At 40.5% G+C, this 19,907-nt stretch overlaps 1 protein-coding gene across 2 annotated transcripts in view; it reads left to right on the top strand.

Moving 5' to 3' along the window:
• LOC306764226 (protein mono-ADP-ribosyltransferase PARP14-like) overlaps nucleotides 1–19,907 on the top strand; it is a 53,118-nt gene that overhangs the window by 30,125 nt on the left and 3,086 nt on the right. For both annotated transcript variants that reach the window (XM_079251302.1, XM_079251301.1), the window contains 4 exons: nucleotides 12,060–12,175; nucleotides 12,465–12,700; nucleotides 19,025–19,296; nucleotides 19,564–19,712. In XM_079251302.1, the coding sequence (XP_079107428.1) occupies nucleotides 12,060–12,175; nucleotides 12,465–12,700; nucleotides 19,025–19,296; nucleotides 19,564–19,712 (773 nt within the window). The remainder of the gene's footprint in view (nucleotides 1–12,059; nucleotides 12,176–12,464; nucleotides 12,701–19,024; nucleotides 19,297–19,563; nucleotides 19,713–19,907) is intronic.

Here is a 19,907-nt window from a genome sequence, read left to right as displayed (position 1 = left end):
TTAGTGTAGTATTTAGTGTAGTATTCAGTGTATTTCTAGTGCAGTATTTAGAGTAGTATTTAGTGCAGTATTTAGTATATCTCTAGTGTAGTATTTAGCGCAGTATTTAGTGTAGTATTTAGTGCAGTATTTAGTGCAGTATTTAGTGCAGTATTTAGTGCAGTATTTAGTGCAGTATTTAGTGCAGTATTTAGCGCAGTATTTAGCGCAGTATTTAGCGCAGTATTTAGTGCAGTATTTGTTGCAGTATTTGGTGTAGTATTTAGTGTAGTATTTTGTGCCGTATTTATTGCAGTATTTGGTGTATTTAGTGCAGTATTTAGTGTAGTATTTAGTGTAGTATTTATTGCAGTATTCAGTGTAGTATTTAGTGTAGTATTTAGTGCAGTATTTAGCGCAGTATTTAGCGCAGTATTTAGTGCAGTATTTAGTGTAGTATTTAGTGTAGTATTTAGTGCAGTATTTAGTGTAGTATTTAGCGCAGTATTTAGCGCAGTATTTAGCGTAGTATTTAGTGTAGTATTCAGTGTAGTATTCAGTGTAGTATTTAGTGTAGTATTCAGTGTAGTATTTAGTGTAGTATTTAGCACAGTATTTAGTGTAGTATTTAGTGTAGTATTTAGTGCAGTATGTGGTGTAGTATTTAGCACAGCATTTAGTGCAGTATTTGGTGTGGTATTTAGTGCAGTATGTAGTGTAGTATTTAGCACAGGATTTAGTGTAGTATTTAGCGTATCTCTAGTGCAGTATTTAGTGGAGTAATTAGTGGAGTATTTAGTGCAGCATTTAGTGTAGTATTTAGTGCAGTATTTAGTGTAGTATTTAGTGCAGTATTTGGTGTAGTATTTAGCGCAGTATTTAGTGTACTATTTAGAGCAGTATTTAGTGTTGTATTTAGTTAATCTTTAGTGCAGTATTTAGTGTAGTATTCAGTGTAGTATTTAGTGCAGTATTTAATGCAGTATTTAGAGCAGTATTCAGTTTAGTATTTAGTTAATCCCTAGTGCAGTATTTAGTGTCGTTTTCATTGCAGTATTTGGTGTAGTATTTAGCACAGCATTTAGTGCAGTATTTAGTGCAGTATTTTTTTTTATCTCTTGTGCAGTATTTAGTGTAGTATTTAGTGCAGTATTTGGTGTAGTATTTAGTGTAGTATTTAGTGCAGTATTTAGTCTAGTATTTAGTGCAGTATTCCATGCAGTATTTAGTGCAGTATTTAGTCTATCTCTAGTGCAGTATTTAGTGTAGTATTTAGTGCAGTATTTTATGTAGTATTTAGAGCAGTATTTAGTGTTGTATTTAGTTAATCTCTAGTGCAGTATTTAGTGCAGTATTTAGTGTAGTATTTAGTGTCGTATTCAGTGTAGTATTTAGTGTCGTATTTAGTGTAGTATTTAGTGCATTTTTTTAGTGTAGTATTTGTTATATCTGTTGTGCAGTATTTTTTGTAGTATTTAGTGCAGTATTTAGTCTAGTATTTAGTGCATTATATAGTGCTATATTTAGTGCAGTATTTAGTGCAGTATTTAGTGTCGTATTAATGTAGTACTTAGTGCAGTATTTAGTGTAGTATTTAGTGCAGTATTTAGTGTAGTATTTAGTGCAGTATTTAGTGTAGTATTTAGAGCAGTATTTAGTGCAGTATTTAGTGCAGTATTTGGTGTAGTATTTGGTGTAGTATTTGGTGTAGTATTTAGTGTAGTATTTAGTGCAGTATTTAGTGCAGTATTTCGTGCAGTATTTAGTGCAGTATTTAGTGCAGTATTTAGTGCAGTATTTAGTGCAGTATTTAGTGCAGTATTTAGTGCAGTATTTAGAGCAGTATTTAGAGCAGTATTCAGTTTAGTATTTAGTTAATCTCTAGTGCAGTATTTAGTGCAGTATTTAGTGCAGTATTTAGAGCAGTATTCAGTTTAGTATTTAGTTAATCTCTAGTGCAGTATTTAGTGTAGTTCTTAGTAGAGGTATTCAGTTTAGTATTTAGTGCAGTATTTACTTTAGTATTTAGTGTACTATTTAGCGCAGTATTTTGTGTTGTATTTAGTTAATCTCTAGTGCCGTATTTAGTGTAGTGTTTAGTCTAGTATTTAGTCTAGTATTTAGTGCAGTATTCAGTGTCGTATTTAGTGTAGCATTCAGTGTAGTATTTAGTGTAGTATTCAGTGCAGTATTTGGTGTAGTATTTAGTGCAGTATTTAGTGCAGTATTCAGTGTCGTATTTAGTGTAGCATTCAGTGTAGTATTTAGTGTAGTATTCAGTGTACTATTTAGCGCAGTATTTTGTGTTGTATTTAGTTAATCTCTAGTGCCGTATTTAGTGTAGTATTTAGTGTAGTATTTAGTGTCGTATTCAGTGCAGTATTTGGTGTAGTATTTAGTGCAGTATTTAGTGCAGTATTTATGTAGTATTTAGTGCAGTATTTAGTGTAGTATTTAGTGTAGTATTTAGTGCAGTATTTAGTGCAGTATTTAGTGCAGTATTTAGTGTAGTATTTAGTGCAGTATTTAGTGCAGTATTTGATGTAGTATTTAGTGTAGTATTTAGCTCAGCATTTAGTGCAGTATTTAGAGCAGTATTTAGTGTAGTATTTAGTGCAGTATTTGATGTAGTATTTAGTGTAGTATTTAGCTCAGCATTTAGTGCAGTATTTAGTGCAGTATTTACTGTAGTATTTAGTGCAGTATTTATGTAGTATTTAGTGTAGTATTTAGCTCAGCATTTAGTGCAGTATTTGGTGCAGTATTTAGTGCAGTATTCCATGCAGTATTTAGTGCAGTATTTAGTCTATCTCTAGTGCAGTATTTAGTGTAGTATTTAGTGCAGTATTTTATGTAGTATTTAGAGCAGTATTTAGTGTTGTATTTAGTTAATCTCTAGTGCAGTATTTAGTGCAGTATTTGTTATATCTGTTGTGCAGTATTTTTTGTAGTATTTAGTGCAGTATTTAGTGCAGTATTTAGTCTATCTCTAGTGCAGTATTTAGTGTAGTATTTAGTGCAGTATTTTATGTAGTATTTAGAGCAGTATTTAGTGTTGTATTTAGTTAATCTCTAGTGCAGTATTTAGTGCAGTATTTGATGCAGTATTTGGTGTATTTAGTGCAGTATTTAGTGCAGTATTTGTTATATCTGTTGTGCAGTATTTTTTGTAGTATTTAGTGCAGTATTTAGTGCAGTATTTAGTGTCGTATTAATGTAGTACTTAGTGCAGTATTTAGTCTATCTCTAGTGCAGTATTTAGTGTAGTATTTTGTGCAATATTTAGTGCAGTATTTAGTGCAGTATTTAGAGCAGTATTTAGTGCAGTATTTAGAGCAGTATTCAGTTTAGTATTTAGTTAATCTCTAGTGCAGTATTTAGTGTAGTATTTAGTGTCGTATTCAGTGCAGTATTTGGTGTAGTATTTAGTGCAGTATTTATGTAGTATTTAGTGCAGTATTTTGTGTAGTATTTAGTGTCGTATTTAGTGCAGTATTCAGTGCATTTTTTAGTGTAGTATTTAGTGTAGTTCTTAGTAGAGGTATTCAGTTTAGTATTTAGTGCAGTATTTACTTTAGTATTTAGTGTACTATTTAGCGCAGTATTTTGTGTTGTATTTAGTTAATCTCTAGTGCAGTATTTAGTGTAGTGTTTAGTGTAGTATTTAGTCTAGTATTTAGTGCAGTATTTAGTGTAGTATTTAGTGTAGTATTTAGTGCAGTATTTAGTGCAGTATTCAGTGTCGTATTTAGTGTAGCATTCAGTGTAGTATTTAGTGTAGTATTCAGTGTACTATTTAGCGCAGTATTTTGTGTCGTATTTAGTTAATCTCTAGTGCCGTATTTTGTGTAGTATTTAGTGTAGTATTTAGTGTCGTATTCAGTGCAGTATTTGGTGTAGTATTTAGTGCAGTATTTAGTGCAGTATTTAGTGTAGTATTTAGTGTAGTATTTAGTGTCGTATTCAGTGCAGTATTTTTTTTTTATCTATTGTGCAGTATTTATGTAGTATTTATGTAGTATTTAGTGTAGTATTTAGTGCAGTATTTATGTAGTATTTAGTGCAGTATTTAGTGCAGTATTTAGTGCAGTATTTAGTGTAGTATTTAGTGCAGTATTTGATGTAGTATTTAGTGTAGTATTTAGCTCAGCATTTAGTGCAGTATTTGGTGCAGTATTTAGTGCAGTATTTAGTGCAGTATTTAGTGCAGTATTTAGTGTAGTATTTAGTGTAGTATTTAGTGTCGTATTCAGTGCAGTATTTTTTTTTTTATCTATTGTGCAGTATTTATGTAGTATTTAGTGTAGTATTTAGTGCAGTATTTATGTAGTATTTAGTGCAGTATTTAGTGCAGTATTTAGTGCAGTATTTAGTGTAGTATTTAGTGCAGTATTTGATGTAGTATTTAGTGTAGTATTTAGCTCAGCATTTAGTGCAGTATTTAGAGCAGTATTTACTGTAGTATTTAGTGCAGTATTTATGTAGTATTTAGTGTAGTATTTAGTGTCGTATTCAGTGCAGTATTTGGTGTAGTATTTAGTGCAGTATTTAGTGCAGTATTTATGTAGTATTTAGTGCAGTATTTAGTGCAGTATTTACTGTAGTATTTAGTGCAGTATTTATGTAGTATTTAGTGTAGTATTTAGTGTCGTATTCAGTGCAGTATTTGGTGTAGTATTTAGTGCAGTATTTAGTGCAGTATTTATGTAGTATTTAGTGCAGTATTTAGTGCAGTATTTAGTGCAGTATTTAGTGCAGTATTTAGTGTAGTATTTAGTGCAGTATTTATGTAGTATTTAGTGTAGTATTTAGCTCAGCATTTAGTGCAGTATTTGGTGCAGTATTTAGTGCAGTATTTAGTGCAGTATTTAGTGTAGTATTTAGTGTCGTATTCAGTGCAGTATTTTTTTTTTAATCTATTGTGCAGTATTTATGTAGTATTTAGTGTAGTATTTAGTGCAGTATTTATGTAGTATTTAGTGCAGTATTTAGTGCAGTATTTAGTGCAGTATTTAGTGCAGTATTTAGTGTAGTATTTAGTGCAGTATTTGATGTAGTATTTAGTGTAGTATTTAGCTCAGCATTTAGTGCAGTATTTAGAGCAGTATTTAGTGTAGTATTTAGTGCAGTATTTACTGTAGTATTTAGTGCAGTATTTATGTAGTATTTAGTGTAGTATTTAGCTCAGCATTTAGTGCAGTATTTGGTGTATCGCTAGTGCAGTATTTAGTGCAGTATTTAGAGCAGTATTCAGTTTAGTATTTAGTTAATCTCTAGTGCAGTATTTAGTGTAGTATTTAGTGTCTTATTTAGTGCAGTATTTAGTGCATTTTTTTAGTGTAGTATTTAGTGCAGTATTTGATGTAGTATTTAGTGTAGTATTTAGCTCAGCATTTAGTGCAGTATTTAGTGCAGTATTTACTGTAGTATTTAGTGCAGTATTTGTGTAGTATTTAGTGTAGTATTTAGCTCAGCATTTAGTGCAGTATTTTTTTTTAATCTATTGTGCAGTATTTAGTGCAGTATTTATGTAGTATTTAGTGCAGTATTTAGTGTAGTATTTATGTAGTATTTAGTGCAGTATTTAGTGTAGTATTTAGTGCAGTATTTAGTGCAGTATTTAGTGTAGTATTTAGTGCAGTATTTGATGTAGTATTTAGTGTAGTATTTAGCTCAGCATTTAGTGCAGTATTTAGTGCAGTATTTATGTAGTATTTAGTGCAGTATTTAGTGTAGTATTTAGTGCAGTATTTAGTGCAGTATTTAGTGTAGTATTTAGTGCAGTATTTGATGTAGTATTTAGTGTAGTATTTAGCTCAGCATTTAGTGCAGTATTTGATGTAGTATTTAGTGTAGTATTTAGCTCAGTATTTAGTGCAGTATTTAGTGCAGTATTTAGTGTAGTATTTAGTGCAGTATTTGATGTAGTATTTAGTGTAGTATTTAGCTCAGCATTTAGTGCAGTATTTACTGTAGTATTTAGTGCAGTATTTATGTAGTATTTAGTGTAGTATTTAGCTCAGCATTTAGTGCAGTATTTAGTGCAGTATTTAGTGTAGTATTTAGTGCAGTATTTGATGTAGTATTTAGTGTAGTATTTAGCTCAGCATTTAGTGCAGTATTTGATGTAGTATTTAGTGTAGTATTTAGCTCAGTATTTAGTGCAGTATTTAGTGCAGTATTTAGTGTAGTATTTAGTGCAGTATTTGATGTAGTATTTAGTGTAGTATTTAGCTCAGCATTTAGTGCAGTATTTACTGTAGTATTTAGTGCAGTATTTATGTAGTATTTAGTGTAGTATTTAGCTCAGCATTTAGTGCAGTATTTAGTGCAGTATTTACTGTAGTATTTAGTGCAGTATTTATGTAGTATTTAGTGTAGTATTTAGCTCAGCATTTAGTGCAGTATTTGGTGCAGTATTTAGAGCAGTATTTAGAGCAGTATTCAGTTTAGTATTTAGTTAATCTCTAGTGCAGTATTTAGTGTAGTATTTAGTGTCTTATGTAGTGCAGTATTTAGTGCATTTTTTTAGTGTAGTATTTAGTGCAGTATTTACTGTAGTATTTAGTGCAGTATTTGTGTAGTATTTAGTGTAGTATTTAGCTCAGCATTTAGTGCAGTATTTTTTTTTAATCTATTGTGCAGTATTTAGTGCAGTATTTAGTGCAGTATTTATGTAGTATTTAGTGTCGTATTCAGTGCAGTATTTGGTGTAGTATTTAGTGCAGTATTTAGTGTAGTATTTAGTGCAGTATTTAGTGCAGTATTTAGTGTCGTATTTAGTGCAGTATTCAGTGCATTTTTTAGTGTAGTATTTAGTGTAGTTCTTAGTAGAGGTATTCAGTTTAGTATTTAGTGCAGTATTTACTTTAGTATTTAGTGTACTATTTAGCGCAGTATTTTGTGTTGTATTTAGTTAATCTCTAGTGCAGTATTTAGTGTAGTGTTTAGTGTAGTATTTAGTCTAGTATTTAGTGCAGTATTTAGTGTAGTATTTAGTGTAGTATTTAGTGCAGTATTTAGTGCAGTATTCAGTGTCGTATTTAGTGTAGCATTCAGTGTAGTATTTAGTGTAGTATTCAGTGTACTATTTAGCGCAGTATTTTGTGTCGTATTTAGTTAATCTCTAGTGCCGTATTTTGTGTAGTATTTAGTGTAGTATTTAGTGTCGTATTCAGTGCAGTATTTGGTGTAGTATTTAGTGCAGTATTTAGTGCAGTATTTAGTGCAGTATTTAGTGTAGTATTTAGTGTAGTATTTAGTGTCGTATTCAGTGCAGTATTTTTTTTTTATCTATTGTGCAGTATTTATGTAGTATTTAGTGTAGTATTTAGTGCAGTATTTATGTAGTATTTAGTGCAGTATTTAGTGCAGTATTTAGTGCAGTATTTAGTGTAGTATTTAGTGCAGTATTTGATGTAGTATTTAGTGTAGTATTTAGCTCAGCATTTAGTGCAGTATTTGGTGCAGTATTTAGTGCAGTATTTAGTGCAGTATTTAGTGCAGTATTTAGTGTAGTATTTAGTGTAGTATTTAGTGTCGTATTCAGTGCAGTATTTTTTTTTTTATCTATTGTGCAGTATTTATGTAGTATTTAGTGTAGTATTTAGTGCAGTATTTATGTAGTATTTAGTGCAGTATTTAGTGCAGTATTTAGTGCAGTATTTAGTGCAGTATTTAGTGTAGTATTTAGTGCAGTATTTGATGTAGTATTTAGTGTAGTATTTAGCTCAGCATTTAGTGCAGTATTTAGAGCAGTATTTACTGTAGTATTTAGTGCAGTATTTATGTAGTATTTAGTGTAGTATTTAGTGTCGTATTCAGTGCAGTATTTGGTGTAGTATTTAGTGCAGTATTTAGTGCAGTATTTATGTAGTATTTAGTGCAGTATTTAGTGCAGTATTTACTGTAGTATTTAGTGCAGTATTTATGTAGTATTTAGTGTAGTATTTAGTGTCGTATTCAGTGCAGTATTTGGTGTAGTATTTAGTGCAGTATTTAGTGCAGTATTTATGTAGTATTTAGTGCAGTATTTAGTGCAGTATTTAGTGCAGTATTTAGTGCAGTATTTAGTGTAGTATTTAGTGCAGTATTTATGTAGTATTTAGTGTAGTATTTAGCTCAGCATTTAGTGCAGTATTTGGTGCAGTATTTAGTGCAGTATTTAGTGCAGTATTTAGTGTAGTATTTAGTGTCGTATTCAGTGCAGTATTTTTTTTTAATCTATTGTGCAGTATTTATGTAGTATTTAGTGTAGTATTTAGTGCAGTATTTATGTAGTATTTAGTGCAGTATTTAGTGCAGTATTTAGTGCAGTATTTAGTGTAGTATTTAGTGCAGTATTTGATGTAGTATTTAGTGTAGTATTTAGCTCAGCATTTAGTGCAGTATTTAGAGCAGTATTTAGTGTAGTATTTAGTGCAGTATTTACTGTAGTATTTAGTGCAGTATTTATGTAGTATTTAGTGTAGTATTTAGCTCAGCATTTAGTGCAGTATTTGGTGTATCGCTAGTGCAGTATTTAGTGCAGTATTTAGAGCAGTATTCAGTTTAGTATTTAGTTAATCTCTAGTGCAGTATTTAGTGTAGTATTTAGTGTCTTATTTAGTGCAGTATTTAGTGCATTTTTTTAGTGTAGTATTTAGTGCAGTATTTGATGTAGTATTTAGTGTAGTATTTAGCTCAGCATTTAGTGCAGTATTTAGTGCAGTATTTACTGTAGTATTTAGTGCAGTATTTGTGTAGTATTTAGTGTAGTATTTAGCTCAGCATTTAGTGCAGTATTTTTTTTTTAATCTATTGTGCAGTATTTAGTGCAGTATTTATGTAGTATTTAGTGCAGTATTTAGTGTAGTATTTATGTAGTATTTAGTGCAGTATTTAGTGTAGTATTTAGTGCAGTATTTAGTGCAGTATTTAGTGTAGTATTTAGTGCAGTATTTGATGTAGTATTTAGTGTAGTATTTAGCTCAGCATTTAGTGCAGTATTTAGTGCAGTATTTATGTAGTATTTAGTGCAGTATTTAGTGTAGTATTTAGTGCAGTATTTAGTGCAGTATTTAGTGTAGTATTTAGTGCAGTATTTGATGTAGTATTTAGTGTAGTATTTAGCTCAGCATTTAGTGCAGTATTTGATGTAGTATTTAGTGTAGTATTTAGCTCAGTATTTAGTGCAGTATTTAGTGCAGTATTTAGTGTAGTATTTAGTGCAGTATTTGATGTAGTATTTAGTGTAGTATTTAGCTCAGCATTTAGTGCAGTATTTACTGTAGTATTTAGTGCAGTATTTATGTAGTATTTAGTGTAGTATTTAGCTCAGCATTTAGTGCAGTATTTAGTGCAGTATTTAGTGTAGTATTTAGTGCAGTATTTGATGTAGTATTTAGTGTAGTATTTAGCTCAGCATTTAGTGCAGTATTTGATGTAGTATTTAGTGTAGTATTTAGCTCAGTATTTAGTGCAGTATTTAGTGCAGTATTTAGTGTAGTATTTAGTGCAGTATTTGATGTAGTATTTAGTGTAGTATTTAGCTCAGCATTTAGTGCAGTATTTACTGTAGTATTTAGTGCAGTATTTATGTAGTATTTAGTGTAGTATTTAGCTCAGCATTTAGTGCAGTATTTAGTGCAGTATTTACTGTAGTATTTAGTGCAGTATTTATGTAGTATTTAGTGTAGTATTTAGCTCAGCATTTAGTGCAGTATTTGGTGCAGTATTTAGAGCAGTATTTAGAGCAGTATTCAGTTTAGTATTTAGTTAATCTCTAGTGCAGTATTTAGTGTAGTATTTAGTGTCTTATGTAGTGCAGTATTTAGTGCATTTTTTTAGTGTAGTATTTAGTGCAGTATTTGATGTAGTATTTAGTGTAGTATTTAGCTCAGCATTTAGTGCAGTATTTAGTGCAGTATTTACTGTAGTATTTAGTGCAGTATTTGTGTAGTATTTAGTGTAGTATTTAGCTCAGCATTTAGTGCAGTATTTTTTTTTAATCTATTGTGCAGTATTTAGTGCAGTATTTAGTGCAGTATTTATGTAGTATTTAGTGCAGTATTTAGTGTAGTATTTATGTAGTATTTAGTGCAGTATTTAGTGTAGTATTTAGTGCAGTATTTAGTGCAGTATTTAGTGTAGTATTTAGTGCAGTATTTGATGTAGTATTTAGTGTAGTATTTAGCTCAGCATTTAGTGCAGTATTTAGTGCAGTATTTATGTAGTATTTAGTGCAGTATTTAGTGTAGTATTTAGTGCAGTATTTAGTGCAGTATTTAGTGTAGTATTTAGTGCAGTATTTGATGTAGTATTTAGTGTAGTATTTAGCTCAGCATTTAGTGCAGTATTTGATGTAGTATTTAGTGCAGTATTTAGTGTACTATTTAGAGCAGTATTCAGTTTAGTATTTAGTTAATCTCTAGTGCAGTATTTAGTGTAGTATTTAGTGTAGTATTTAGTGTCGTATTTAGTGCAGTATTTAGTGCATTTTTTTAGTGTAGTATTATTGTAGTTCTTAGTGCAGTATTTAGTTTAGTATTTAGTGTAGCATTCAGTGTAGTATTTAGTGTAGTATTCAGTGTACTATTTACCGCAGTATTTTGTGTTGTATTTAGTTAATCTCTAGTGCAGTATTTAGTGTAGTGTTTAGTGTAGTATTTAGTGTAGTATTCAGTGCAGTATTTGGTGTAGTATTTAGTGCAGTATTTAGTGCAGTATTTATGTAGTATTTAGTGCAGTATTTAGTGTAGTATTTAGTGTAGTATTTAGTGCAATATTTAGTGTAGTATTTAGTGCAGTATTTGATGTAGTATTTAGTGCAGTATTTAGTGCAGTATTTTGTGCAGTATTTAGTGTAGTATTTAGTGCAGTATTTAGTGCAGTATTTAGTGTAGTATTTAGTGCAGTATTTGATGTAGTATTTAGTGCAGTATTTAGTGCAGTATTTTGTGCAGTATTTAGTGTAGTATTTAGAGCAGTATTTAGTGTAGTATTTAGTGCAGTATTTAGTGTAGTATTTAGTGTAGTATTGAGTGTAGTATTTAGTGCAGTATTTAGTACAGTATTTACTGTAGTATTTAGTGCAGTATTTATGTAGTATTTAGTGTAGTATTTAGCGCAGCATTTAGTGCAGTATTTGGTGTATCGCTAGTGTAGTATTTGTGTAGTATTCAGTGCAGTATTCGGTGTAGTATTCAGTGCAGTATTTAGTGTAGTATTTGGTGTATATCTCGTGTAGTATTTAATAACACGCTACATCCACTACGAGGACAAACAGGGTGGAAACCAGGTCAGCTGATGTCCAGCTCTCATACTGCTGCTGGTGACAGAAGTCCCTTAACTGGTTTGTGGTCGATCTGGTCCGCCTGCCAGACCGTAAAGGGTCAATCGGACCCAGCTGAGGGGAGTCCGGACTACTTGGCCAGCATTCTAGAGGCTGCAGGAACAATGCAGGGGTTCCAGTATGAGGAGAGGGCAGCCAGTGGTCTTCTGTGACCCTTGCATTGCAGCTGGTGTACCACACACACACACACACACACACACCAACGTGCACCTGTAGAACGACACCTGTAGAATGACACCGTCTGGGTGATGTCTTCCTGAGCATCTTCAGGAAGTGCAGTCTCTGCTGGACCTTCTTCATTCGCTCAGTCCATGTTTGCAGTCCAGATCCGGTCCACCTTGATCCGGCTCTAGAAAAGTCCTCCACCGTCTCCACACACTGATGAACAACAGTGAAGCACCTTCCTCTGAAAGTCTACCATGCTGGTCTGCACCAGCAGTCAGCTGTCAGAGGCCACCGTCCTACAGGTTCTCCATGTTTCCCTGCTCCAACACACCTGGCTCACATCAAATGGATCCAGCTTACGAAGTTCTTCACTGAGTAATTAGTTAGAGTTGAATTGGAGCAGGGGTTCATGGTAAACCTGGAGCTGGACTCCCCTGTGATGTGTGTGAGATATAAAATACTGGACATTCCTGTGTCTTTGCTACTAATGAGTATTTTGCAGTGATGGTTCAGGTGCTGCTGTAGTTCAACATGACTTCTGTTGCTGTGTGACTGTTGGCATCGTTGTTTTGTTCCGTCTCAGAAAGCTTCACCTCATTCTTTGGATTTGGGTCGGAGCGGCCCAGCAGTGAAGACTTGGTTCTGGAGCGGGAAGAGTTTGAGCCCGCCGTGTTTGAGCTCTGTGCCGACAACCAACAGGTCAGGATGAACTTATTTCACTTTGTTCTGAGTCTCTGGTTCAAATAGAATTTTCTGGAGTCGAATGTAGAAAATCAGCATCTGGAGTTTTATTTACATGGAGGACAGAAACGACCTGAGCTCATTGCCTCCTGGGATCCTGCACTACATTCAGAATCTACCTCCAACTTTATCCTGCTAATAACACAGATCTGTAGAAAGAGAACGTAGATCTGCGTTCTCTCAGTGGTGATAATAATGAGTTGTGTGTTGCAGAAGTAAAATATGTGGTCATTTCTTTGCACTGCAGGCTGTGAATTCAGCTAAGAGGAGGATCAAGGAACTGATTGTGTACGAGCAGATGGAGAAAACCATAAGTGACAAGTACATTAATCAGCTGTCTCAGGCTGACGTCGAGGAGCTGAAGAGCCTGCAGAGGAAACTCACAGTGGGCATCCGTCTGGACAGAGGGAATACAAACCAGGAGCCCAGGATCCACCTGGAGGGTCTGACCAGAGACGTGCACACCGCAGCAGAGGCCGTCAGGTCAGCAAACAGTCATGTGATGACGACAGTCCCCATCCAGCACAGTTCGGTTAAAAACACAACTTTGTCCAAAGTTTAGTCAACCTGTTGATTTGGTAGAAACTGAAAAACACGTCTTTCTCACTACATCTGTTTGAGGACGTCCACAGACCGCTGCATTCAGTTGGAAAGTGAAGGGACGATGTCCACAGGTGGAATAGTCAGTCCGCCATCTGTAACCCCGTAGTTCAAGTGATGCTCCACACCTGGAGCCTCATTTATCAACGGTGCGTAGCAACTATGACTACAGGTGGCGTACGTACAGAAAACAGGAAATGTGGCGCAAAAAACGTCCCGATTTATAAAGCAGTGCGCACGCACGTCCCACGCCTGTTTCACTTCAGAAACCAGGATCTACAGTAAGTTTGGAGAACATGAGGGAACATCTGGTCACGCCCATATGCTGGCTATAAAAGGTCAGGTGACCACTCTGATAAATATTAATGATCTCATTTCCATGATGCTCAGCAGGAAAAAGAGGAATTTTCTGGAATGTGAGGAAGAAATTCTAGCAGGTAGTAAAATGTAAAACTATGTGATGTAGTGGAGGCGGGGTGGACATCAGCACCGCCAGGAAGGCAGAGGAGCGTCGGCAGGTGTCTCTTCAGACCCCCAGACTCTTCCAGAAAGGACAGTAAAGTTGTCAGAGATTTAAATGGAGCAGAAAGCACATGGCCGTCCACAGGAGGAGGAAGGGGGGGCTGCTGCCCACTCCCACAGATCAGAAGCTGGTGGGGAAAGTCCACAGAGACGCTGGATGATGCTGCAGGTGCTTTATTCCTGTTTCACTTTATAAAATGAAGACACACACACTCTGACTCCATTTTTTTTTTTACTGGGAACACACTGGAGTTACTGTGTGTCCCAGCTGGGTTTGCAGTACTGCAGATGTGGTTTGAGAGGGGGGGTGGTGATTCCACCTTGTGCCCCCCAGCAGCCATGTCCTTGCAGAGGAACACAAAAATTACCATCAAGGAGGAGGTGCAGGAGACGGGGAGGAATAAAGACCACCCTGCAATTATACTATAAGAAAAACTCGGGAAAATAAATCAGAATTGTCTTTTTGTGTTGCGTCACTTCTCAATGTAAAGCAGCAGTTTGGTTCCAGCATGATGGTTGGAGGTCAGGAACAGTTGGAGGTCGGGGACAGTTGGAGGTTTGGGACAGTTGGAAGTCGGGAACGGTTGGAGGTCGGGGACAGTTGGAGGTTTGGGACAGTTGGAGGTCAGGAACGGTTGGAAGTAGGGAGCAGTTGGAGGTCGGGGTCGGTTGGAGGTCGGGGACAGTTGGAGGTCGGGGACAGTTGGAGGTCGGGGACAGTTGGAGGTTTGGGACAGTTGGAAGTAGGAAATGGTCGGAGGTCGGGGACAGTTGGAGGTTTGGGACAGTTGGAAGTAGGAAATGGTCGGACGTCGGGGACAGTTGGAGGTTTGGGACAGTTGGAAGTAGGAAATGGTCGGACGTCGGGGACAGTTGGAGGTTTGGGACAGTTGGAAGTCGGGAACGGTTGGAGGTCGGGGACAGTTGGAGGTTTGGGACAGTTGGAAGTCGGGAACGGTTGGAGGTCGGGGACAGTTGGAGGTTTGGGACAGTTGGAAGTCGGGAACGGTTGGAGGTCGGGGACAGTTGGAGGTTTGGGACAGTTGGAGGTCAGGAACGGTTAGAAGTAGGGAGCAGTTGGAGGTCGGGGTCGGTTGGAGGTCGGGGACAGTTGGAGGTCAGGAACGGTTGGAGGTTTTGGACAGTTGGAAGTAGGGAACGGTTGGAGGTCAGGGGTCGGTTGGAGGTCGGGAACGGTTGGAGGTCGGGGACAGTTGGAGGTTTGGGACAGTTGGAGGTCAGGAACGGTTGGAAGTAGGGAACGGTTGGAGATCGGGGTCGGTTGGAGGTCGGGGACAGTTGGAGGTCAGGAACAGTTGGAAGTAGGGAACAGTTGGAGGTCGGGGTCGGTTGGAGGTCAGGAACGGTTGGAAGTAGGGTACGATTGGCGGTAGGGAACGGTTGGAGGTCGGGGACTCTTGGAGGTTGGGGCGGTTGGAGGTTTTGGACAGTTGGAAGTAGGTAACGGTTGGAGGTCGGGGGTCAGTTGGAAGTTTGGGACAGTTGGAGGTCAGGAACGGTGGGAAGTAGGGAACAGTTGGAGGTCGGGGTCGGTTGGAGGTCGGGGACAGTTGGAGGTCAGGAACGGTTGGAAGTAGGGAACAGTTGGAGGTCGGAGTCGGTTGGAAGTAGGGAACAGTTGGCGGTCGGGGTCGGTTGGAGGTCGGGGACAGTTGGAGGTCAGGAACGGTTGGAAGTAGGGAACAGTTGGAGGTCAGGAACGGTTGGAAGTAGGGTACGGTTGGCAGTCGGGGTCTGTTGGAGGTCGGGGACAGTTGGAGGTCAGGAACGGTTGGAAGTAGGGAACAGTTGGAGGTTGGGGACAGTTGGAGGTCCGGAACGGTTGGAAGGAGGGAACGGTTGGAGGTCGGGGACGGTTGGAGGTTGGGGTCTGTTGGAGGTGGGGGACAGTTGGAGGTCAGGAACGGTTGGAAGTAGGGAACAGTTGGAGGTTGGGGACAGTTGGAGGTCCGGAACGGTTGGAAGGAGGGAACGGTTGGAGGTCAGGAACGGTTGGAGGTCGGGGACGGTTGGAGGTCGGGGTCGGTTGGAGGTCGGGGTCGGTTGGAGGTCGGGAACGGTTGGAGGTCAGGAACGGTTGGAGGTCGGGGACGCTTGGAGGTTCGGGGCGGTTGGAGGTTTTGGACAGTTGGAAGTAGGGAACGGTTGGAGGTCGGTGACAGTTGGAGGTCGGGGTCGGTTGGAGGTCGGGGACAGTTGGAAGTAGGGAACGGTTGGAGGTCAGGAACGGTTGGAGGTCGGGGACGCTTGGAGGTTCGGGGCGGTTGGAGGTTTTGGACAGTTGGAAGTAGGGAACGGTTGGAGGTCGGGGACAGTTGGAGGTTTGGGACAGTTGGAGGTCAGGAACGGTTGGAAGTAGGGAACGGTTGGAGATCGGGGTCGGTTGGAGGTCGGGGACAGTTGGAGGTCAGGAACAGTTGGAAGTAGGGAACAGTTGGAGGTCGGGGTCGGTTGGAGGTCAGGAACGGTTGGAAGTAGGGTACGATTGGCGGTAGGGAACGGTTGGAGGTCGGGGACTCTTGGAGGTTGGGGCGGTTGGAGGTTTTGGACAGTTGGAAGTAGGTAACGGTTGGAGGTCGGGGGTCAGTTGGAAGTTTGGGACAGTTGGAGGTCAGGAACGGTGGGAAGTAGGGAACAGTTGGAGGTCGGGGTCGGTTGGAGGTCGGGGACAGTTGGAGGTCAGGAACGGTTGGAAGTAGGGAACAGTTGGAGGTCGGAGTCGGTTGGAAGTAGGGAACAGTTGGCGGTCGGGGTCGGTTGGAGGTCGGGGACAGTTGGAGGTCAGGAACGGTTGGAAGTAGGGAACAGTTGGAGGTTGGGGACAGTTGGAGGTCAGGAACGGTTGGAAGTAGGGTACGGTTGGCAGTCGGGGTCTGTTGGAGGTCGGGGACAGTTGGAGGTCAGGAACGGTTGGAAGTAGGGAACAGTTGGAGGTTGGGGACAGTTGGAGGTCCGGAACGGTTGGAAGGAGGGAACGGTTGGAGGTCGGGGACGGTTGGAGGTTGGGGTCTGTTGGAGGTGGGGGACAGTTGGAGGTCAGGAACGGTTGGAAGTAGGGAACAGTTGGAGGTTGGGGACAGTTGGAGGTCCGGAACGGTTGGAAGGAGGGAACGGTTGGAGGTCAGGAACGGTTGGAGGTCGGGGACGGTTGGAGGTCGGGGTCGGTTGGAGGTCGGGGACAGTTGGAAGTAGGGAACGGTTGGAGGTCAGGAACGGTTGGAGGTCGGGGACGCTTGGAGGTTCGGGGCGGTTGGAGGTTTTGGACAGTTGGAAGTAGGGAACGGTTGGAGGTCGGTGACAGTTGGAGGTCGGGGTCGGTTGGAGGTCGGGGACAGTTGGAAGTAGGGAACGGTTGGAGGTCAGGAACGGTTGGAGGTCGGGGACGCTTGGAGGTTCGGGGCGGTTGGAGGTTTTGGACAGTTGGAAGTAGGGAACGGTTGGAGGTCGGGGACAGTTGGAGGTCGGGGGACAGTCGGAGGTCGGGAACGGTTGGTAGTAGGGAACGGTTGGAGGTCGGGAACAGTTGGAGGTCGGGGGACAGTCGGAGGTCGGGAACGGTTGGTAGTAGGGAACGGTTGGAGGTCGGGGTCGGTTGGAGGTCGGGGACAGTTGGAGGTCAGGAATGGTTGGAAGTAGGGAACGGTTGGAGGTCAGGAACGGTTGGAGGTCGGGGACGCTTGGAGGTCGGGAACGGTTGGAAGTAAGGAACGGTTGGAGCTTGGGGACTGTTGGAAGTAGGGAACAGTTGGAGGTCGGGGACAGTTGGAAGTAGGGAACAGTTGGGGGGCGGTTGGAGGTTTTGGACAGTTGGAAGTAGGGAACGGTTGGAGGTTGGTGACAGTTGGAGGTCGGGGACGCTTGGAGGTCGGGGACGCTTGGAGGTCGGGGACGCTTGGAGGTCGGGAACGGTTGGAAGTAGGGAACGGTTGGAGCTTGGGGACTGTTGGAAGTAGGGAACAGTTGGAAGTCGGGGACAGTTGGAAGTAGGGAACAGTTGGGGGTCGGTTGGAGGTCGGGGACAGTTGGAGGTCAGGAACGGTTGGAAGTAGGGTACAGTTGGCGGTCGGGGTCGGTTGGAGGTCGGGGACAGTTGGAGGTCAGGAACGGTTGGAAGTAGGGAACAGTTGGAGGTCGGGGACAGTTGGAAGTAGGGAACAGTTGGAGGTCAGGGTCGGTTGGAGGTCGGGGACAGTTGGAAGTAGGGAACGGTTGGAGGTCGGGGTCGGTTGGAGGTTGGGGACAGTTGGAAGTGGGGAACGGTTGGAGGTCGGGGACAGTTGGAGGTCGGGAACGGTTGGAGGTCGGGGACAGTTGGAGGTCGGGAACAGTTGGAGGTCGGGGACAGTTGGAGGTCGGGGACAGTTGGAGGCCGGGGGACAGTTGGAGGTCGGGAACGGTTGGAAGTAGGGAACGGCTGGAGGTCGGGGACAGTTGGAGGTCGGGGACAGTTGGAGGCTGGGAACAGTTGGAGGTCGGGGGACAGTTGGAGGTCGGGAACGGTTGGAAGTAGGGAACGGCTGGAGGTCGGGGACAGTTGGAGGTCGGGGACAGTTGGAGGCTGGGAACAGTTGGAGGTCGGGGGACAGTTGGAGGTCGGGAACAGTTGGAGTCAAAGTTGGCGTGGAGTCAGACATTTTACTGCCAAGTTGTGTTTTTATAAATCCTAGAAGTCAACTATAATTGGCGAACGCCGTGTTTTGTATTTACGCCCAGTCTAAGGGTTCCTGAACGCAACATGAAACACCATCCTTCACATTGACTCAAACTGGCTCGCAGGGGGAGGTTTACACAAAAAATCATGTTTTTATTCACAGCACATAATAATGTAACAAGAAACAACTGATTTAAAACCAGATTAGTAGTAATACATTTCAAGCAGCTTTTAAGTGAGCAACAGCCAAAATAAGCAAAACCCTGTAATAAACTTACCTCTTCAGAATAAACGAGAAAACAAGAACAGGTCTGTACCTCCCTAACGAACATGAGCAGGAGAAAACCCAAACAAGTGGCAGCTCACTGCTATACATCTACATCGCTCCGTCTCTCTGAGCCCCCATCAGCTCCTTGTATCAGCCGCCAGCAGAACAGCCAATCACGTCCCGACCCGTCACTTCACGCAGCCAATCCCGGTCATCAAGGGCCGATGCCAGGTTTTCCAAGTGTCCCTGCTGCAACACACCTGACTCAAATGTGTGTGTAGCAGACATGTGCAGAGCTTCCAGGAGTCTGGAGCAGTTTTCCGGCAGTGTCATATGGAAAACCTGCAGGCCACGGGCCCTCCAGGACCAGGATTGGTGATTCCTTATACAGAAAGTATCACTAATGACCAAAGGAGCATTAAAATGCTCTTTTGCCAAATGTAACTTTTTATTAAATTCCAACTCATTTAGACACAATCATTGTTACCATATTTAAGTTGGGTTGTATGATGTCATAAGAGATCTTTTCTGATCAGATTTTTCCCATTGAGCCGAGCTGGAATTTATTCTGGGATAAATTCGGTTGTTGTCAGGCGTCTGAACAGGGTGAAAATTTTAACATCTTCTTCATTCAAGGCTCCCGCAGGCCGAGCTGAAAGTAACGCTGGTGGACGTCCGGTGTTTAAGTGATCCAGTGTGGAGTCCTGAATGTACTGACTTTGTCTTTGTTCTGGGTGACCTGCAGCGCCATCATCCGGAAGGTGGAGAGGACGGAGAACGAGCGGAGTAAAGCCTTGCTGGTGAGCGGATTGGTGGAGTGGCAGTATCAGGACCAAAGTGGAGCAATGGTGCCATTTGACATTTACACCAACCTCAAACTTGAAGAAGCTCTAGAGGGCAACCAAAGTGTGAAAATCAAAATCAGCCGTGACATGTACACGGCTGACCCGAAGCTCAGAACCGCCGTTTCTCCACGCAGTTCCAACCGTATGGAGCTGCTCAGAAAGGACCTGAAAGGTGAGTGAATGGTCCTCTTTCAGCCCCGGTTCTCTAGCTGCCGGCAAACGTTTGCTTTTTGGACGTTTAAACCTTTATAACAGGATGTTGGAATCAGTTTGGTCATGTGACCTGTAACTCACATGTAACGTGTCTGAGAAACGTCAGATCAACAAGCTGTAAACGTGTCAATGGTTTGCCGGTAGTCCACTGGATGGAGAGCATGCAGGAGATCTGACGTTGATCCTCTGTAGAAACATCTGAATCTTGGTTTTTGTTGTGCGTTAGCTGTAGCAATCAACAGTCTTCTGCCTGCACACTGGGATGACATGAAGGGCGACATTGTGAAGCTGTTTCCGCTGACGGTGGGATCTAACGAGTACGCTGACGTGCAGACGGAGCTTACGAAGACCGGACTTGCTGCGAACATCATCCGTGTATGTTGATTCTCTTATAAATAAGCAGCTTGAACTGTAACCGGAGCAGAAGTTCTGTGATGATGGGCCAATCCTCACTTCTTAACATTTCTCTTCACAGCACACAACCTAGTGGTCTCCAGATTTCTGAAGGTCTTCCACGGTTTTCTTGTTTCCACCCACATGTACGGTGGCTGACAAGTGCAAAACAATATG

The sequence above is a fragment of the Telmatherina bonti genome, assembly GCF_933228915.1.
Source record: "Telmatherina bonti genome assembly, chromosome: 13".
In the NCBI taxonomy this organism is placed as follows: Eukaryota; Metazoa; Chordata; class Actinopteri; order Atheriniformes; family Telmatherinidae; genus Telmatherina; species Telmatherina bonti.
The sequence above is the reverse complement of the archived record's forward strand: the minus strand, read 5'-3'. Positions and strand labels throughout refer to the sequence as shown.